General features: G+C 36.6%; 1 protein-coding gene across 2 annotated transcripts; it reads right to left on the minus strand.

The window, feature by feature from the left end:
* Nucleotides 1-12,636: 12,636 nt before the first annotated feature.
* LOC144997908 (protein AAL-toxin resistant 7-like) lies at nt 12,637-15,747 on the minus strand. Of its 2 annotated transcripts, none has more exons than XM_078957773.1 (2): nt 14,597-15,747; nt 12,637-12,869 (listed from the first exon to the last, which is right to left on the minus strand). In XM_078957773.1, the coding sequence occupies exons 1-2, from the start codon at nt 15,661-15,663 to the stop codon at nt 12,818-12,820; spliced, it is 1,119 nt and encodes a 372-aa protein (XP_078813899.1). In that variant the 5' UTR covers nt 15,664-15,747; the 3' UTR covers nt 12,637-12,817. The 2 variants fall into 2 exon arrangements, with proteins under 2 accessions (XP_078813899.1, XP_078813900.1); XM_078957774.1 differs by having other exon boundaries at nt 12,721-12,905.
* Nucleotides 15,748-23,003: the final 7,256 nt, after the last annotated feature.

Here is a 23,003-nt window from a genome sequence, read left to right on the forward strand (position 1 = left end):
GAGTACGCAGGGCATACACATGTGTATGCATGGTGTACTAGTGCTGAGTCTAGTATGCGGGGAGTACTTTATTGTACACTGGGCATACAATGCTGATGGACCGCGAAGCCTTAAGGGACTACGTTGGGCATACCATAATTACGATGGGCGTACTTCAGTTAGACCTACACCCTAATTTAAAGTCTTGGACCGTATTTAAGCTCCTTAACTCACCATCAAACCCTATTACCTTCATCCTCCATTGTGACATCCCCAAAATCACGGCCAGAAAAGACCGATTTCATTTATGCTTTTTTTAAAATAATTTCAGAGTAAATCCTTTTGATTTAAAAGTGTTGCGGAATTTGTTCCCAAAACAAAACATGATAAATAATATTTATCAAAGTATTTCATCAAGAGATGCATTTTCATTATATAATTAAAACTCGGGGTGTCATCTTCCAATACAGACCAATAAGCATAAACGATAACATTACAAGTCATTCAACAAATATATACATATACAGACTTGTAAACAAAACAACTCGATGATTCATCCATCTTACGCCCTTGCGCCACTTCCTGTAATACAAATAAAACTGAGTGGGTCAGGCTTGAGAGCCTGGTGAGCATATAGGGTTTTCAACCCACAATAAATAAATTATATTTAATTTCACCAACCAATCACTATCCCGATTAACCATTCCCGTTATCCTCACTTTACGTCCCTAAAACAACATCTATCTCAAGGGACCTAATCTAGGATTTTCATTGGGACGGACATTACTGCTAAGGGGTTTCCTCAACAATAGATATCCTAAAGGAAACCATGAGGGGGATAGAGTACACCGGTGAACACATCGTTCACAACACCTACAGGTTATGAACCTGCTAGCGTTCCACGAGACTGCCTAGAAGGAGTCTGTGGTCGCTATCCGTACTCCACTGAATAACTAGGTCAACAACAACATCGAGGCTTCTCATCTGTTTATTACACACCAACTATCTATCCATGTTCTACCCAACATATTAGTAGATAAAAATATATATTTTTATACATAGTTTAAAACCTGTATAGAATTTTCATCCAATACATATTTCATATAACAGATGAGGCATACCCACATAACACGTATTTCATAGAAAACAAATCAGATCTATGAGTTTGAAGAGAGTGAATATACATTCACGTACATTACAACAAAATTATACACATAACACGTATTTCGTATAAAATACTTCATAATTGTGCGTTAGAAGAAAGTAACTACACACTCACTTGATCAGAAGATGATCGGACAGCACTACGGCTTGTAGAAGTAGTAATCCTCAGCAGATCTGGAAGATCTCTACAAAAATCGAACTTCTCGCGGACAGAGCTTCGGCTCGAAAATCGCACTTCTCGGGATCTTCGGGATCTCGGAACATGCTTCGGGACTCGGGAATATTACCAGGGCTTCGGGGTACTTCTAGCACGCAAATCGAGGTAAAACGGGAGAGAGAAGAGAGAAAAATAGCAATTGAGCCGGCTGCCCTCGCACCCTATTTATAGGATGCTGGAGCCTCGGAGTACGCGGGGCGTATTGCCTTACGCGTGGCATAAGCCTCCGAAACGTCATTGCTTACGTACCGAAGAACTTGAGTGCGAGTGTCGACATACCTCGGTGTACGCGGGGCGTATACGAGTACGCGGGGCGTACTTCGGATGAGTCCGATGACTCGCCTCCGGATAATACCGAATTTAATAATTAAATTTAATTATTAATTATTTAATAAACTTCGAAAATTCATATCTTCGTCATAAGAACTCCGTTTTTTACGTTCTTTATATCCACGTGAAGGTGAGACTACGCTCTACAACTTTCGATTAGACTCCGTCGGCTAATTTTGAGTTTATTTTTATTATTTATTTTTAATAGTCCGGGACAGAAAATTTCGTTATAAATTCATAACTTCTTCGTTTGACGTCCGTTTTCGCCTAACTTTTTATCGCTTCGATACTAACAACGAGATCTTCGATTCTCTTTTAGATAACTAAGGCTAAATATCGCTCTAACGTAAATTTCACTTTTTACGTCATTCAGCGTTGTCGGTTCTGTCGCGAAACTTCGACATGTCATAACTTCTTCGTTATAACTCGGATTTCGGCATTCTTTATATCTTCGGAAACCTCGTTTCAACTACTACAACATTATCCAAAGATATCAAGTTTATTTTATACTTAAATTTTGACGCTTATTTTTATTCTTAATTAATCAAACCACATAATTAAGCAATTAAGCACAAAACACATAATACTCAAATAATACACTTATATTATTTCACAACGGGTTACAAAGGTTAACCTAGACTATTATATCAACATTAATGACAGGCCCAGAAACACAGGCGTTACAATTCTCTCCACCTTAGAATGATTCCGTCCCCGGAATCATACATCAACAAACAAATGCGGATAGCGACCCATCATGTCACTCTCCATCTCCCAGGTGAGATTCGGCCCATTCGTGTGTTTCCGTCGGACAAGCACGAACTCGATCATCTTGCGTCGCAACTTCTTAGTCTTTCAGTCAACAATTGCCTCTGGTTCTTTAATTAACCTTTTGTTCTCATCGATTCTCAACTCCGAAAGTGGAATCATGTTGAGAACTTCCCCCGTGAACTTCCGTAAATAACACACATGAAAAGTGTTATGAATTCCATTCAGTTCTTCTGGTAGTTCGAGCTTGTAAGCTTGGTTCCTAATCCTCTAAAGAACTTTAAACGGTCCAATAAACCTTGGACTCAACTTTCCCCTTTTACCAAATCTTATAAGTCCCTTCCATGGCGAGACTTTAAGAAAAACCGAATCCCCAACTTCAAAAGTCATCGGTCTTCGCTTTTTGTCAGCATAGCTCTTTTGACGATCCTGAGCCGCTAACATTCTTTCCCTAATTATTTTCAACTTTTCAGCAGTTTGATGAACCATCTCCGGTCCCATAAACTGCTTTTCCCTAACCTCAAGCCAACAAGACGGCGTACGACACTTTTGTCCATACAAAGCTTGGTAAGGTGCCATCTTAATGCTCGAGTAGAAACTATTATTGTAGGAAAATTCTACCAACGGTAAATGTTTATCCCAGTTACCTAGGAATTCCAAGGTACATGCTCTCAGCATATCTTCAAGCGTTTGTATCGTTCTTTCACTCTGACCATCAGTTTGCGAATGGTAAGCTGTACTTAAACATAACTTGGTACCCATTTCCTCTTGTAGACTTTTCCAAAATCTTGAGGTGAAACGGCTATCACGATCCGATACAATTGTTAACGGAACACCTTGAAGCCTCACAATTTCCTTCACGTAAGAATTTTCAAGCTTCTCCATAGACCATTTCTCCTTGGCTGCTATGAAATGCGCACTCTTAGTGAATCGATCAACGACCACCCAAATCATGTCGTGACCATTCTTTGTTCTGGGTAGTTTAGTGACAAAATCCATAGCAATGTCTTCCCACTTACCCATAGGCACACGCAATGGTTCTAAACTCCCGTACGGTTTCTGATGTTGTGTCTTGACTCTCGCACAAGTCACACACTCCGCCACATACTTCGCGATGTCAAGCTTCATCGTCGGCCACCAGTAGTAGGGTTTCAGGTCCCTATAAATTTTAGTGCTATCGGGATGAATCGAGTACATGGTCTTGTGAGCTTCTTCCATCAGAAGATCTCTGATTCCTCCTGTCTTAGGTATCCAAATCCGATCTTGGAACACCTTCAGTCCATGACTGTTTACACCGAACACCAACGTTTTGCCCAAACGTTCCTCCTTTCGGTCATTCTTCTCAGAAGATTCACTTTGAGCTTTCTTTATACTTTCCAAAATAGTCGAGACAACTTCAATTCTCAACGCTCTTGGCCTTTTTCTCTCAACATTGACTTTCCGACTGAGAGCATCAGCAACAACATTAGCTTTACGGGGATAGTAAAGTATCTCACAGTGGTAGTCCTTGAGTAACTCTAGCCAGCGTCGTTGCCTCATATTTAACTCTTTCTGATTGAAGAGATATTGGAGACTCTTATGATCAGTGAAAATTTTGCACTTCGTGCCATAGAGGTAATGCCTCCATATCTTCAGAGCGAAAACTACCGCTGCCAACTCCAAATCATGAGTCAGGTAGTTCTTTTCATGCTCTTTCAGCTAACGAGACGCATATGCTATCACCTTTTCTCTTTGGGTCAAAACACAACCCAATCCAACCCCAGACGCATCGCTATAAACAACGAACTCTTCAACTCCATCGGGTAGAGAAAGTATCGGTGCCTCGCATAGTTTCTTCTTTAGCTTCTCGAATGCTTCTTTATGCTTCTCACTCCAAGCATAAGTAGCTCCTTTGTGGGTCAAAGTTGTCAACGGAGTAGCGATCGAAGAAAAGCCTTGGATAAACCTTCGGTAATATCCGGCTAATCCCAAAAAGCTTCAAATCTCCGTGGGACTTTTCGGTTGTTCCCACTTCATCACAGCTTCGATCTTCGCTGGATCAACCATTATTCTTTCTTGGTTGACCACGTGACCCAAGAATTGGACTTCACGAATCCAAAAATCACATTTGGAGAACTTAGCATACAACTTCTCCTTCTTCAAGACTTCTAACACTTCTTGCAAGTGTCTGCCATGCTCCTCCTGGCTTTTCGAGTAAATCAGAATGTCATCTATGAACACTATCACATATTTATCAAGGAACGGATTACAAACTATGTTCATTAAATCTATGAATGCTGCTGGAGCATCGGTTAGTCCAAACGACATAACCAAAAACTCGTAGTGTCCATATCGGGTTCTGAACGCAGTCTTCTCGATATCCTGCTCCCTTACTTTCAACTGATGATATCCTGACCTTAGGTCGATCTTTGAAAAATAACTCGAACCTTGTAGTTGATCGAATAGGTCATCAATCCTCGGCAACGGATATCTATTCTTTATTGTTGCCTTATTCAGATCTCGGTAATCAATGCACATTCTCATACTTCCATCTTTCTTCTTCACAAATAACATCGGAGCTCCCCAGGGTGATGAACTAGGTCTAATGAAACCTTTTTCCAATAACTCTTGAAGTTGCATTATCAATTCCTTCATCTCCGTCAGTGCTAATCAATAAGGTGCTTTTGCAATTGGCGTTGTTCCTGGTAACAAGTCAATTCTGAACTCCACTTGTCTATCAGGTGGTAATCCAGGAAGATCTTCGGGAAATACTTCCGGATAATCACACACCACTGGAATACTCTGCATCACCTTCTTTTCCTTCTTAGCATCAATCACGAATGCAAAATATAATGTACATCCCTTGGTCAAACACTTTCTAGCTTTCATTAGGGAAATGATTCCAAAATTCACTCTGTGTTTGTCCCCATACACCATAAACGATTCCTTCCCAGGCGGATTCACTTTCACTATCTTCTTCTTGCACAAAATCTCAGCGCCATTGGCGCTAAGCCAATCCATTCCCAAAACAATGTCGAAACCGTTAAGTTCGATGGGCAATAATTCCTCGTGGAACTTATTCCCATTCAGATCGATTAAGATGTTTTTCATACGATGGCTAACAGGTACAAACTTGCCTCTAGCAACTTCGACTAATAAAGCATTATCTAGTCTATCAACAGGCAAAGCTAGTTTTCTACCAAATTCATGCGATATAAAGGAGTAATTGGCTCCAGAATCAAATAAAATTTGGGCAGGCAATTTGTTTACGAGAAAGGTACCTGAAGCGACATCAGCTTCATCTTTAGCGGCTTCCAGTGTCATCTGGAATGCTCTCACCTTTGGCTTTGGCGGAATGTTGGGTCTAGTTGTTTCCTTCTTCTTCGGGAAGTCCCTCGATATGTGTCCCTCCTCACCACAACCATAACAAACTTTCTAAGTGAGGGTACATTCATTGGCATAGTGACCTGGCATTCCACACTTGTAGCATGTGGCCACTACCTCACATTTTCCATGATGCTTCTTCTCACATTTGTCGCACCATTTCGCTTTGCCTCCACTTCCCCTCGAACCAGACTTCGAGAACTTGTTTTTCATATTGGACCGTGAAGTTCCATCGAACATCCTCTTTTCACCAACTTCTATCCTTTCCAAACCCTTTTCCTTCTGTTGGGCCTCCACATTCTTAGCTGTACGAACAGCCGTTTTCAGAGTAGTTGCCATCTTGACTGTCGGACCAAAGTCGGCAGGCAGTCCATTAGCGAACCTCTCAATCTTGGAGAGTTCCGTTGGTACTAGGTATGGAAATAACTTCATTTTCTCAGTGAATGCAGTAGCAAAGTCATCTATGCTCATCCTCCCCTTCTTCAAGTTTTGGAACTCATTGTTCAGATCAATCAGATCTATCTCTGAACAATATTGCACCCTTAACTGTTCCAAGAACTCATCCCACGACATTTTCAAAGCTTCTCCTCATGGCATAGTATATGCCAACAACTTCCACCAGCTCAAGACTCCAGTCTTCAGTTGCCTAACTGTAAAGACAGTCTTCTATTTGTTGCTACAGTCACAACTTTCAAATACCATCTCCATTTCGGAGATCCAATCCATTATTTCAACACGCTTTGGGCTCCCAGAAAGACTTGGCGGCTTGGCGCCCTAGAAATTCTTGTACATTCGCCCATCCTTGTTGTTTCTCCTTTCCGGATTATTCCTTCGTTCTTCTTGAGTCCCAACTTGACTCATAATGCGACTATTGTTCCCTTCCTCCGATTGCTCGGGAATCAATTCAGGTTCCTCAATAGGTATGATAGGTTTGTCCCTATTATTATGCAACATCTGTCGCATCTCCTCCCTTTGTTCGGCTAACATAGCCAGAATCATGGCTTGCACCCCAGCCATCGTTATTGGTTCTGGTGTTGCTGCTACAATAGGTATTTGCTCAATCACTGGCGGTTGATTCCTGTTTTCATCCGCGTTTCCAACGCCACTCCTTGTTCTCACCATTTTTTTATCTACACACCGAATAAGGTGAAATTTAGATCTTTATTCATGATAGATTTCAAATCATCCTTATCACTCCGAAACGATTACATGCTAGTTCTAATATCGTATACATACGCTTAGAATCCTAAACACATAAACCTTCAGATCCGGTTGGCAACAAACCGTAGATCCGAACAAATAATATCATATATGGCAACATATAACATTTAGCACATAAAAGCATTTTAGACAACTTTCCTAAAAATAAACTAGTGCTCGTGTCTAAAATCCAACAGACACATATCTCAAAATTCTACTTAGCATTCTAAGTTTAAGTCTAGAAATCCGACAAATTCCTAGTTCGCTTAAACTAATGCTCTGATAACAACTGTGACATCCCCAAAATCACGGCCAGAAAAGACCGATTTCAGTTATGATTTTTTAAAATAATTTCAGAGTAAATCATTTTGATTTAAAAGTGTTGCGGAATTTGTTCCCAAAACAAAACATGATAAAATAATATTTATCAAAGCATTTCATCAAGAGATGCATTTTCATTATATAATTAAAACTCGGGGTGTCATCTTCCGATACAGACCAATAAGCATAAATGATAACATTACAAGTCATTCAACAAATATATACATATACAGACTTGTAAACAAAACAACTCAATGATTCATCCATCTTACGCCCTTGCGCCACTTCCTGTAATATAAATAAAACTGAGTGGGTCAGGCTTGGGAGCCTGGTGAGCATATAGGGTTTTCAACCCACAATAAATAAATTATATTTAATTTCACCAACCAATCACTATCCCGATTACCCATTCCCGTTATCCTCACTTTAGGTCCCTAAAACAACATCTATCTCAAGGGACCTAATCTAGGATTTTCATCGGGACGGACATTACTGCTAAGGGGTTTCCTTAACAATAGATATCCTAAGGGCAACCATGAGGGGGATAGAGTACACCGGTGAACACATCGTTCACAACACCTGCAGGTTATGAACCTGCTAGCGTTCCACGAGACTGTCTAGAAGGAGTTTGTGGTCGTTATCCGTACTCTGTTGAATAACTAGGTCAACAACAACAACATCGAGGCTTCTCATCTGTTTATTACACACCAACTATCTACCCATGTTCTACCCAACATATTAGTAGATAAAAATATATATTTTTATACATAGTTTAAAACCTGTATAGCATTTTCATCCAATACATATTTCACATAACAGATGAGGCATACCCACATAACACGTATTTCATAGAAAACAAATCAAATCTATGAGTTTGAAGAGAGTGAATATACATTCACGTACATAACAACAAAATTATACACATAACACGTATTTCGTATAAAATACTTCATAATTATGCATTAGAAGAAAAGTAACTACACACTCACTTGACCAGAAGATGATCGGACAACACTACGACTTGTAGAAGTAGTAATCCTCAGCAGATCTGGAAGATCTCTACAAAAATCGAACTTCTCGAGGACAGAGCTTCGGCTCGAAAATCGCACTTCTCGGGATCTTCGGGATCTCGGAACTTGCTTCGGGACTCGGGAATATTACCGGGGATTTGGGGTACTTCTGGCACGCAAATCAAGATAAAACGGGAGAGAGAAGAGAGAAAAATAGCAATTGAGCCGGCTGCCCTCGCATCCTATTTATAGGAGGCTGGAGCCTCGGAGTACGCGGGGCATACTGCCTTACACGGGGCGTAAGCCTCCGAAACGTCATTGCTTACGTACCGAAGAACTTGAGTGCGAGTGTCGACATACCTCGGTATATGCGGGGCGTACTTCTTATGAGTCCGATGACTCGCCTCCGAATAATACCGAATTTAATAATTAAATTTAATTATTAATTATTTAATAAACTTCGAAAATTCATATCATCTTCATACGAACTCCATTTTTGACGTTCTTTATATCCACGCGAAGGTGAGACTACGCTCTACAACTTTCGTTTAGACTCCGTCAGCTAATTTTGAGTTTATTTTTATTATTTATTTTTAATAGGCCGGGACATAAAATTTCGTTATAAATTCTTAACTTCTTCGTTTGACGTCCATTTTCGCCTAACTTTTTATCGCTATGATACTAACAACGAGATCTTCGATTCTCTTTTAGATCTCTAAGGCTAAATATCGCTCTAACGTAAATTTCACTTTTTACATCATTCAACGTTGCTAGTTCTGTCGCGAAACTTCGACAGGTCATAACTTCTTCGTTATAACTCGGATTTTGGCATTCTTTATATCTTCGGAAACCTCGTTTCAACTACTACAATATTATCCAAAGATATCAAGTTTATTTTAGACTTAAATTTTGACGCTTATTTTTATTCTTAATTAATCAAACCACATAATTAAGCAATTAAGCACAAAACACATAATACTCAAATAATACACTTATATTATTTCACAATGGGTTACAAAGGTTAACCTAGACTATTATATCAACATTAATGACAGGCCCAGAAACACAGGCGTTACATCCATCCCTCTAAACCCTAGAGTTGAAACCCTAGCCCCTATTTGAGTGGTTTTTGATCTTTTGGTTATATTTCATGCTTTTTGGTGTTTATAAAAGATGTAGGATCTTCTTGGAGAAGCGTGAGATTGGTTGAAGCTTTTAGATCAAAGCTTGTTGCATCTTGATCTACATTTTGGAGTTATAAAGTTTCTATCTTGATGATCATATTTGTTAGATCTAGATTATAGAGTATCTTGGGGCTATTGAGTCTTTTAGTGCTAAAGGTGAGCTTTTGATCTACTCCAGAATCAATGGATGCAAGATCGTAGCTCCATTTAGCCCCTAAGTTCATAAAAATATCTAATTTATGGAGTATTTGGACCCATGCATGTATTAAGACCTTTGTTAAGCTCTTTTTGATCTCTTGAGTCCCAATAAGTCATGCATGTGTGTAAAGTTGCCAACTTTATGTGTTAAGACATCTCGTTAGGGTCATATCTGAGTTTGGAAGTCATTGGCTTAACCATTAAGAGATTAATATGTATTTTTGGTTTTTGATGAGTATGATGGGCGTACGAAGGAAGTATGGTCTGTGTAATGAAGTTTGCATGCATTAGCCGCTTGTCATTTATGCTTCGTGGGTGCGTACGTTGCACGTACCATTCTGGTATGCGGGGAATTGTTTCACAATTGGCACCTACTAGGATACCACACCTTAATTGTGTGGCAGAGAGGCACAATGGAACCTTTTTGGACAAGGTTCGTTCCATGATAAGTCGAACTTCGTTACCTATCTCATTTTGGGGGTATGTCTTAGAGACTGCCGCCTATATCCTTAATCTAGTCCCTACCAAGAAGGTTTCCAATACACCTCACAAGAGGTGGAAAAGGAAGGTTCCTTCCTTAGCATACATCAAGGTTTGGGGTCACGAGGCTTTCATGAGACGCAAGAATCATGACTGGCTCGAACCTCGGAGTGAGCAGTGTATTACCATCGGCTACCCACATAAATCCTTTGGTTATCTCTTCTATAGACCGAGTGATAATGTTCTCTTCATTGCGAGGAGAAGAGTCTTTCATGAGAGAGAATTCATAAGCCAAGGAAATAGTGGGAGGAAAATTGAACTTGATGAGCTTCAAGAGTCAAGCGGTGAAGGAACCTCAAACACTAGTGATCAACCTGAGGAGGAAACTCTTGTTAAGTCGATTGATGAGTGTGTACCTCTGAGGCGTTCCACAAGAGTTAGGAATACATTTGAGTTTTATGGTTCCATATTACTACAGAAGGTGATTCATTTATCAGTGATAACACACTGGTAAATTTGGATGAGCCTAATAGCTACAAGGAAGCCATGGTAGGCCCGGAGTCTGCAAAGTGGAAAGAGGCTATGGATAGTGAGATTTAGCCCATGTATGACAATCAAGTTTGAAACATGGTTGACAACATACCATGTCGTAAGACAGTCAGGTGCAAATAGATCTTCAAGAAGAAGACTGACATGGATGGGAAAGTACACACTTATAAGCACGACTGGTTGTGAATGGCTTTACTCAAACTCTCGGAGTTGACTATAATGACACCTTCTCACCAGTAGCAAAGATTAAGTCTATTAGGATTCTGCTAGCCATAGTTGCATTTCATGATTATGAAATATGGCAAATGGATGTCAAAACCGCTTTCCTTAATGGAAAGTTGGCTGAGGATGTTTACATGAGTCAGCCAGAGGGTTTTGTCAATGTAGAGTACCCTAATAGAGTGTGTAAGGTTGAGAAATCCATTTATGGATTGAAACAAGCATCTCGTAGATGGAATCTTTTTTTCGAAGAGAAAGTCAAAGAGTTGTGTTTTTCGAGAAGTAATGATGAGTTATGTGTATATGTCAGTGCTAATGGGGGTATACTTAGCTTTTTGGTACTATATGTGGATGAGATACTACTCATAGGAAATGACATCCCAACCTTGTAGGGGGTGAAATCCTGGCTTGGGAAGTGTTTCGCTATGAACGACCTTGGAGAAGCTGCCTATATAAGGCTTAAAAGCATTCAATATATCAGGTTCTGTGAGAGCCAAATGATCCCGCAAATCCAAAATAGCTGCGTAAAATTTCTTAAACACTGAGATTGTTCTGTTGAAGGCTCAAATATCAAACTCTAATTGATACTGCTTTGCAAAGTTAGACTGAGTATACAGCCTAGCCAAATTATCCCGAACCTCCTTTGTTGTGTCATACTTTGTCAACTAAGTACCAATAGACTGGATAACAAAATTATTAATCTAAGTAATTATCTTGAATTTATCAGTCTCCCATGAATCTAGTAAGGTTGCATAATTAGCAGCCTTCTCGTCTATTGGTTTGTTTTTGTCAATTGTAACAATCTCCCACATAGTCTTGCGCCATAAGAAATTTTTCATAACATAACTCTAATAGGCATAGTTCTTTCCATCAAGTTTGATACTAATAGACTGAAGATAATCATCTCCCAGGGCCATATTTTCAATATCGGTCAAACGGGAATAACCAAACAAACAGTAAATAAGAGTAGCATCAACAACAATCAGGATCTTAAAATTAACAAAACCAACAGACGAATCGAAACCCTCGAAATCGACGAAACGAACAAATCAAATCAAATGGAATACAAAAACGAACAAGAAAACGATCACCCCGGATTTCGATCCGCGCAACGTCGTTCCTGCTACAACTCACCCCCAAAAATGAAAATATAGATAATCAAACCGAACTTTGATACCATGTAAAGACATAGAACGACTAAGGTTTAATATTATTATTAAATGAGAAAGTACAAGATACAATGAAAGGAAAAAACAGAATATAGACTAGATAATTAAGGATTTTTAGCTAATGGACTAACATAAAATCCAATACAAAATAAAGTTCAAAATCTTTTTAGGCTAATAATATGCTAGACGCTGAAATTCTGATTTATACATGATAAATAAAAAACGTTTAATCCGGAAAATCCAATGAATATCGAAGTAAGCCGATTACATCGGTGATTACATCGGTTCAACTCTTTTTGGTGGCAAACCCATTTTGCGGATAATGGTTTTCAAGTTTACATTAAAACCGTTCCTTTCAAAAAGTCTAGATCGGTAAAAATCGATTTTACGGACCTCTACATAAAACCTATTTACTTTTTAGTTAATTTTGTTTGTTTGACATGTTTGAGATAGAATATAAGTTAAATTAATTGTTTCATAGTAAATGGATCGAAACTAAGACGTATAATAATTTGTCTTTCTGATTTTTCTCCATATGACATTTTACTGCAGACTTATTACACGACAAAGAGAGGAAAGCGTTGCATGAGATATAACAAGAAGCTTAAAAATGTTGCAAAAATACATCCACAAATTGATTACTTAAAAAAACAAATCAATCTTCTTTTAGGCTAGCCATTCCCCGTCATCCATTCCGTCAATTTCACCAATGTCCATGCTGCATACATAAATAACCAAAAAACCTTTTTATACCCTAATCAAGTAAACAATAAAAATGAGATCTTGTTAGATCAATAGAACAGTAAGTACAATGGTTAGAAATATAGTCACTTACTTCATAGCTAGTTTAAATAATATGAACCCAATCAGATTTTCATAAAATTGCCTATTCTACTGTGCAAATATTAGAAGGTTGAATCCTTATTTATTAAAATGATATTTCATATTTTTCCTAATCTATACAACAAAATAGATGTTCAAACTAAATATGCAACCACGTTTTATTGTAGTACTAAAAAAATATAACATTGTAATAATTATGTGGTTCTAACAATGTTTCATTTTTTTTCTATCAACCCATGCACCGAGTTTCCATTTTTACCAATTCATGCAACAACGTTTCAACTTTTTACCGATTAATGTGATCATGTTTAAAGTTTATTGAGCAATGCTTCCTTGTGTTATCAGTTTATACAAGTGGTTTCATCTTTTTACCAATTTATGTAAAAATGTTTAACATTTTTATCATTAATTTATGTAAAAAAACCAACTAATTTTACTAATTTGTGCAACAAAGTTTAATTTTTTTTTTTTTTTACTAATTTATGCAAAATGTTCAATTTTTTTTCCAATTATACAACATTTCACATTTTTACCAAGTATGCATAATTAAATATTATTCAAGATTACAAAGTAAAATTTGAACATTTCACCTTTTTACCAATGTACGCAAATCTCAATCGGTAGAAAATCTCAATTTCACCTTTTTACCGATTAGATCTCAATTTAGAAGTAAAGTGTTGCATATTTTGATACTAAAACTGAAACATGGTAAAAAAAATAAGATTCTTGCACTACTTGAGATCGACTCGTTAAAAATTTGATTCGATATCAATTTTAAACGAGCTTGAGCCGAGCCGAGTCTAAGCTTAATATCTGGCTTGTTTATTAAACGAGTTCGAGCTCGAGCCTGTGTTGCATAGTTTAGTTAAGGTTACGAGCTAAACGAACTTATATGTATAGAAAAAAAAATATTTTTATATTTATATATTAAAATAAGTAAGTATATAAAAATACCATTTTATGAAATTAGAGTATACCGTTACGAGCCGAGCCCGAGCCTATATAACTCTTAACGAGCTGATCTCGAGCTTCGTACCATAAGACTCAAAATGAGATGAACTCGAACTCAAGCCCCAAAAAGTTTAAACGAGCCAAGTCTGATCCTCAGGCTTGGCTCACTGAGGTAGGGAGGGATAGGGTAGGGTAGGGTAGGGTAAGGTAAGGTACGATAGGGATGGGTTAGACACCGTAAGTTTTAACATTTGGCGTATGCAACAAGAAGATTGCAAAAGAAATTATAGTGAAGGTGCAAATTAAATAAAAAGTCATGGAAGATTTTACAGAATTTGAAAATGAGATTTATAAAAGTGACTGAGAAGGCAGACTGGTAAGAAACATGGTGGTGGGGACCTTTTGTGGCCTCCACTGCCATAATTTTAAAGTCTCACCCTGCCACTATTCAGAGATGACTGCAGATGCCCCTTATTACTACTTAATATGACCAAGAACCCAACAAAATGAACATTAAAAACAATGTAATAAATAACTAATTTAAATAAAAAAATAATTCCTAGGAACAGAAAACATCTCCAGCTTCATAAAGATTGAATCTTTATATAATCTTTCAGAAAAAATAATAATAATAAAGAATTAGAATCTTACCAAGATAAAGCAGGATCTTGCAAGTAATCATCAGAAAAATGATCATGGAAGTGTTGCTCATTTGTATTTATCAACCAAGGTGGGAATTCGATAATTTGATCAAACGGATTAAACCCATGAAAATCATCTTTTTGGGTATCGACTTTTGTTTCCTCTTGTCCAATTTCCATGGTTTTCAAGAACTTGAACCACCGTGCTGACATCATCAAATTCACAGTATCATTCCATTCCATTTGGTGTTGCTCTCCTAACGACTTAATCTCCTCAAGCTCCTCATCATCCATGGCATGATGTAGGCCGCCAGCTACCACCTCCTCCGGCATGCCAGCTGCCGTTTCACCGGCGGAAATGGCGGCAGATGAGGAAGTAAATGAAGATGAAGATGAAGAAGATGAAGATGATGACGATGATGATAATGATGATAATGACGATGAAGAGGGATATATTGATAATGGGTGCTGGTAAAGATTTGCGTCTAAGTTTTTAAAATCTTGAAAATTGAGATTTAATCCTAAAGTTTGATTAGGAAGTGGGAAATTTAGATTTTCTTGATATAGTGGCGGCAGAGGGGGTGGAGCAATTGTAGGTATAGCCCAGTAATGAGGAACGGAGGTGGCGGCGGCAGTGGCTGTGGCGGTGGCGGTGGTGGTGGCGGTGGCGGTGACGCTGGCGGCTTCTTGTTGTTTCATGGAAGCTCTATGAAACTTAAGGGCGGTGACAATTTCTCTCCTGGCTTCCGCCATATTTAGAAGGCGTTCTTGATAAGGTCTAGTGGTGTGTTGCCTCCTCCTAACTTGTTTCTTGATTTGTGGTGGTGGAGGTGGTGGTTGTGGTGGTGGCGATTCTTGTTTCATATTGATATGATCACCGAAGGAATCGCCATTCGTATTTACGATTCCGCCATCGAAGGGATCTTTGGGCCTTGTAGAGGTCAAGTGTTTGACTAGACTACGTATGTAAGCACCAGAGAGATGAGGCTCCTCTTTAACCTTATCAACTTTGTCTTTTTCCATTGATACCCCTACTCTGTTAATCCTCCCTTGCTTTGAAGATGATCTACTCTTCATTCTTTTCCTCCCCCCTTCTATACCCTTTTGGTCCTTACAGAAGAGATTGAGAAAATTTTGGTTTCCTTTTGTGTAAGCAAAAGTAATACTTACACTTACAGAGGTCACCAGGTCTCTTGAATGTTATAAATAGCTGCCCATCAGTCTATTTTTTCATTTTTCTTTTTTCTTTTTTATTTTTTAATTCGGCAAATTTTTGAGAAAAGCATGTGAGGGTTAAAGCATCAGCACTCTGAAACACTCAGTGTGAAAGTTTCAATTTCAATATGAAAAATAGATTGAAGTTACGAACAGTCGCAGTGTGAAAGCATGAAAGTTTCAATTTCAATATGGAAAATAGATTGGACTTATTGTAGATCATGATTGTATTGAGTTGTGAGTTGAGTGAATTTGATTTACATGTCACAATGTTTTTTTGAACATTATGGGCTATGGTTGCTAAAATAATAGTCTTGTGTAGAAACTAGTAAGGTCACCCTTTCCATTTTTTATTTTTTGAAAAAACAACACTAAATATTTTGGAATTTTTCCTATTTTGGCAAACAACTAGGTTCTTACGTTTTTGTCTTTTAAAATAAAATAAAATATGCCCTTCCTTTCAAATAGTATTTACATTACTACCATGAAGGTGCAACAAGAGCTTTCACTCTTTCATCATTCAACACATGTACAAAGTTAAATCCTATCTCTTCCAAACAAAGAAAAAACTAGAAGAAAAATAGTAAACCCAAGAATTTGAATAAAACTTTGGTCAAACAATTGTATAAATAAAGACTAGAATTCTAATAAAAGTTTAGTCAAAATATTTTCATCTTTTTATTAATGTCTGACTTTGTTGAATTATAAGGGTGGATATAGATTTTAATCGTCATCACTAATATTTAAATATGCACAACTACACAAGCCCTCATGGTATACGATTCGTTAGAATTTGTGTTCTCTCATCCATGCTAAAAAAAGAACGAACAATAAAAAACAGTTTGCCTAAAATAGTAAATAGGCTGAAAAGATACGTCATATAAAGGCAAAAAAAGCAACTGGCATGACAGTTTTGTGTACTTGTTATGATGGTAATATTTGCTTCCGTAACATTATCAGTTTCCATTTCAAGACTTAATATTAAATAAAAATTAATGAGTTAAATTTGAAATTCAATCTTGAAGTTTTATAATCAAATATTGCATAGAAAAAGAATGCAACTGAAACTAATTGGAATCTTGATTCTTGCAGTAAACTTTCTTTTTTTATACATATAATGTGAGAGTGTTTGGGTATGTGTTTTTAATGTGTTCAAGTATGATATGCATGTATGTATAAACTTTCTTTCTCTACACATAGAGAGATTTGAAAATTAACAAAACGGTTAAATTTGCATTTATGAAGCATTGTTTCGTCCTTTTCGCAATTTATGCAAAACAATGTTTTTAATATAAAATATTCGTAATTTATGCAACAAAAGTGCTTTTTTTACATACAATATGAAAGGTAACAACACAAATAGCCGGGGTACAAGAGCATTAGCATCGACATTCAACAATGTCAACGCTAATGCCCTAGTCGCAGTTAAGAAAACCGAGATTTCCCCTCTCTCCCATATTTTACATATCGCCGCTAATGCTACCACTTGTTGCTGCTAATAATGTAACCAATATAATAATCCAAGCTCTACATCATATATGCAACCCATCGGTCAATCGTATGTTCTCATTCACCGATAATCCAACCTTGAGTTCCATGAACCACCACATTCGACATCTCTCTCTCTCTCTCTCTCTCTCTCTCTCTCTCTCTCTCTCTCTCTCTCTCTCTCTCTCTCTCTCATATTGCCTTAAAATCACCTTATTCTTACACCATCACACCATCTTGTTATGTTTTACACCATTAACCGCACCACCTTTATGTTGGGTTTTGAGCATTCTAACACTCCTAAGTGTACATGCAACCCTAAATACCTTAGATATATGTTTTCTCTATTATACATACAAATATGAACTTTCCAAGGTATTCATCCTAACTAGCATAATAACATGATTCATATGAATATATCAAGTTAGAATTACATACCTCTTTGATGTAGAAAGTCTTCATGAAGCTTGAGTGCCTAGTGCCCCAAGTGTGACACCTCAAATGGTTCACACAACACCAAATACACTTGGAATAACTTGAGAGAAACTTGAACACTCCTTGAAATCGTTTAGCCCTCACACTCACACATAGTGCATGATTTCTTGAGCCATGGGATTCTTTTATATGATGGCTATTAGGGTTACACCATGTAACTCATGACTTTACCCATTCCTTATGCTCCATGGATTTTAACCTCCATGGAGTATCCATGGGTCACCCCATGGACATAGTCCAACATAAGGAATCTTGGATCACTAGCCCACATATATATAAGAATGAATGATTTACACAATCAACCCATATATTTAATTAGTCTTCTTTTGATCACTTAATTAATTCCAAATTAATTCTTGATCAATACTAATTAAATAACCTTATTAATATATTAGAACTTATAATATATTAACAAACCTTAAGTGTTATTTCTCTCATTTTAGTCTATCCAAATGCATGATGTCATGCAACCCAAATGGACCATGTCGGGTCGGGTCAATTCTTACCAATTATAGTTATGGACTTAGACATTAATCCAACAGTCTCCCACTTGGATAAGTCTAAAACTATTATTGCGTATGACTTCAAGAACTGACTAGCAATCGTAGCTCTCAAAAGCTTCTGTCGAACTCTGACCTTGTAGATAAACTCTGACCTTGTCAATGACTTGTCCATTAGATAAGGGATCATATATTCCTCCATTCTAGATATCATATGGACTGAGACATGGATTATAATCATTCTCTCAGTGCATTTGTTGTTTCCCGATTTCCGATTTATAACGACTGACTAATTGAACAAATCAAATCAGTCCTGGCCTGGCCGAGCACTTCCGTTTGTCATCATCAAATCATCGAGGGGCCCACAAATATCGCTTTTATCCCGAAGGTAAAAGGAATGGATAAACTTCGACTTATATGGCTTGTTCTACTCCTTGTTGAATCATACACAAAGGCACGTTTTATAACACCGAGTTACTGAATGCGTTTTCGTGCAATCAATGTACAACCAACTCATAGTAACAACTCATATCTCTAGGTTTGAAGAATATAAGATATTATCGTCTCATGATCACTCGTGATAAAATCCATGAAGTGATTCCAATGAGCGCGTGTTGAATCCAATACTCAGAACTTATGAGCACTCATGAGTGTTGTAGCCCTTTGTCCAACATCTTAGACCTCTACAAGCCAACCCATGACAGTCTTAATTCATATCTACTTCCAACATATGACCGACTGTGGATGGTTTGAATAACTTAGTTATCCAGAACAATGACCTAGTTATTCTGGAAGTTAAAACATGCAAAAATGAAACACAATAATAATTGAATCCAATATGGTATCAAAACCTATGAACATAAATAAAACACCTTTTATTTATCACTATATGATTACACATTATTAATTGTATATTGTTTTAGCTATCAACTTTATTCTTGAATTAAAACACTAGTTGTCCCATGCTTTGAGCATGTACACTATGTTTTCTAAACACTAGTCATGCCACACACCAAATATGTATACTATGTTTATCTATGATCTTTACTTTTTGAATTAGATCAATTGAACATAACTCCAATGATCCTCTTTTCATAGTCCCAAAACCTTACTGCAAATGCAAGAATTCCAAATTCATGCCATTTACTGAAATATGTTAGATTCTAAACTTATATGCATAGATCCTCTTGTAATGATTATGCATAAAGTCGCAAAGACTTGACAATAAACATTACAGAGCATTCCAAAGGAGATCAACTCCTTGGAAACATCCTTCTTGCATTAAGTTTCCTAATCTTACACAGATTGAATAATTTCTAACTTTGAAACATTTCCATATTCCATTTTGACTATCACTTCTAAACAAGAGTTGCCTCCTTACAGATTATGTCAATATGGTCCTTCCAGAATTATCATTATACTTCCAACTGTCCTTGAGCAACCAATCTTTGGTAAACCTTAGATTGTCCTCGATAATTGTTTAATCCTTTTAGTCATATACAATTCTAGACCTTTTCCCTTCTTAATGCCCTAGGCATTTGAAAATTTTTAGAACGGATGAATATAGCACATGTAATCGATCCTATATCCGAAGCATATGGGACACGATTCATGATGTCTCACATAAAGACTAAACCAATCTTTTGCTATAATATTTCCATTTCAATTTGCCAAGTTCTCATAATTCAGATTATGAAAAGGGATGCCGTAATCATAATCAAATTTGAGAACGCAAAGGTCTAAACAATTGAGACTATGATTACGGTATCCCTTTTCATAGTTCTAAAATTGTTTTGACACACATGTGAGCTATCTAAGAGAGGTGTATGATTTTGATAAAGTTTTATCAAAACAATCTAGTATCAGAAATCTAAATTTCGGTAAGAAAGTCAATAAAGTATTGATTTCTAGAAGTCCAACTGATTTTTGAGTACATGTCAAAGCTAGTGGGAGCATAAGTCCATAACTATAATTGGTAAGACTTGACCCGACCTGGCATGGTCCATTTGGGTTGCATGGCATCATGCATTTGGATAGACTAAAATGAGAGAAATAACACTTATGGTTTGTTAATATATTATAAGTTCTAATATATTAATATGGTTATTTAATTAGTATTGATCAATAATTAATTTGGAATTAATTAAGTGATCAAAAGAAGACTAATTAAATATATGAGTTAATTGTGTAAATCATTCATTCTTATATATTTGGGCTTATGATCCAAGATTCCTAATGTTGGACTAAGTCCATGGGGTGACCCATGGATACTCCATGGAGGTTAAAATCCATGGAGCATAAGGAATGGGTAAAGTCATGAGTTACATGGTGTAACCCTAATAGCCATCATATAAAAGAATCACATGGCTCAAGAAATCATGCACTATGTGTGAGTGTGAGGGCTAAACGATTTCAAGGAGTGTTCAAGTTTCTCTCAAGTTATTCCAAGTGTATTTGGTGTTGTGTGAACCATTTGAGGTGTCACACTTGGGGCACTAGGCACTCAAGCTTCATGAAGACTTTCTACATCAAAGAGGTATGTAATTCTAACTTGATATATTCATATGAATCATGTTATTATGCTAGTTAGGATGAATACCTTGGAAAGTTCATATTTGCATGTATAATAGAGAAAAACATAGATCCAAGGTATTTAGGATTACATGTACACTTAGGAGTGTTAGATTGCTCAAAACTCAACAGTGGTATCAGATTTTAAGATATTGATTCTGTTATATTGATGCAAATATTTTATTTTCAAAGTTGAAAAAAAAGGAAAAAAAACATGAAGTTTGTCAAATTTTAAGATAATTACTTGTTCTTGTGAAAAACTAATTATTTGTAAAATTTGAATAATTTGCTATATGAGTTGAATTAGGTCAAATTTAGTAAAAGATAAAATGATATGATTATTTTATTAGTTTTAAAAGTTTGATCTAAAGAGTTTTATTTTTTTGAAACTTCCATAAGTTATGGATATCAAAAGGTTTTAAAAAAAAAAAATTGATTCAAAGTTTTTATGGAGTTACAAAATTTGGTGTTAATGTTTTAAAGAATTCCATAACTTAAGAATAAGTTATGGATCACCAAAAGTTTTTTGTGTTACCTTGTTTTATGAGTGAATTTAGATTAATGAAAAAATTTATGTGATAGTTGGTTTTAATCCAAATTAATCCAAAAGAAGTTCATAAAATGTGTTTATGTAACTTAAAAGTCACATTTATGAATCTTAAAACTCATAAAAGTTAGCATATGTTACAAAAATGAAGAGTCTTGTTTTCATTGAATGCTTTGATGACTCCATAACTTGTCCTCAAGTTATGGAGGTTCAAGAGTCACTTCATTAAATCATTAAAATGTGTAACCTTAATTAATTCCATATGTTACAAATAAAGAAAAAGTTACATTCTTTTATTAGTTTAAAGTCTTCAATAACTTGTCCTCAAGTTATGGAACTTGAAGAGTTTTTGGATTAAAACTTCTTTAAACACATAAGTTATGGAATTAATTAGTTTTGAATATTTTCAAAACATGCCCTCAAGTTTTGGAATTTGAAAAGTTTTCTCTTATGAATACTTTAATTCCAAGTTAGCCCTTTAGAATTTTAAAAGTTAAAATTCAACCCTTATACTTTATAATATGATAAGTTAATAATATTTATATATATGTATAAGAGTAAAGTCAGTCTTACCATTAGTAGGCCTCATTCACGAAGTCAGTCTATAAGGGGGTATAAGAATACTGCCTATAAAATGGCAGTTTAATGGGCGTCCACTCTCACCCACCGCTTCCTTGACTGGTGGAGGGTCGTTAGCCGAACGGGTAGGACAATGACTATAATTCTCCCTTCATTAAAAGTATTAATGATAAATACTAAGTAACTAAACCTTTTATAAATACCCAAGCTTAGTTACTTAGGAAAATGTGAATAAGGTGCTAATCCATGAAATTACACTTTGCACTTTGTTTAAGTCGGTTAGTGGAGCGTGTGTGGTTAACCGGCACACTAACCTGGACTTGACAAGGTAGGCAAAGGGTAACTTAATATTTATCATAGTATCGGTGGAGCGTGTGTGGTAAACTGGCACATCAATTAAGGGGTAAATATTAAGGGTAACTAGTATATTTGCATGGTTACTTCACACCTTGTTTTGTGATCCTCGGCATCCCAATCACAAAACCTAAAGGGCACACTCGAGATTGAAACATGCCATTGAAAAGTTTAATGAATTCCAAAGATCTAGGAGTTTCAAAACCAATTAAAACCTAATAATACATTTAGTTTATCTTGGTGGAAATTGGTGAATCATCATTCACCTACCTTCAAATATTTTATAGCTTGGATTACGGCATCCCTCTTCCTAGTTATAAAAGTATTGTTTTGGGTCCTAGCCTTAATATTTTATATTGGGTGTCATATTAAGGAATTTAAATCAACTATCTTGAATATCTCCCAAAAAGATGTCTGGTTTAGACATTTATGATCTTCCCAAATCTCTTGAAACAAGCTTTCCTAAATGAAGATGATGTCCCATGGAAATCATACTTCTTTCACCTCCTCCAATTATTCTCGCTAACCCACAAGTTCTTGAAGAGTTTAAGGTCACTCAAGCCCTATTGAAAAGCAAAGGTCTATGTGTGATCACATCTTGGAGATGTAGTCACATATTGATAAGTTGAGAGAGTTAGGTGTCAAAGTCTTGTGAAAGTTGGTGGTTC

This window comes from Lactuca saligna, chromosome 5 (genome assembly GCF_052625555.1).
Source record: "Lactuca saligna cultivar CGN05327 chromosome 5, ASM5262555v1, whole genome shotgun sequence".
NCBI classification, from domain to species: Eukaryota; Viridiplantae; Streptophyta; class Magnoliopsida; order Asterales; family Asteraceae; genus Lactuca; species Lactuca saligna.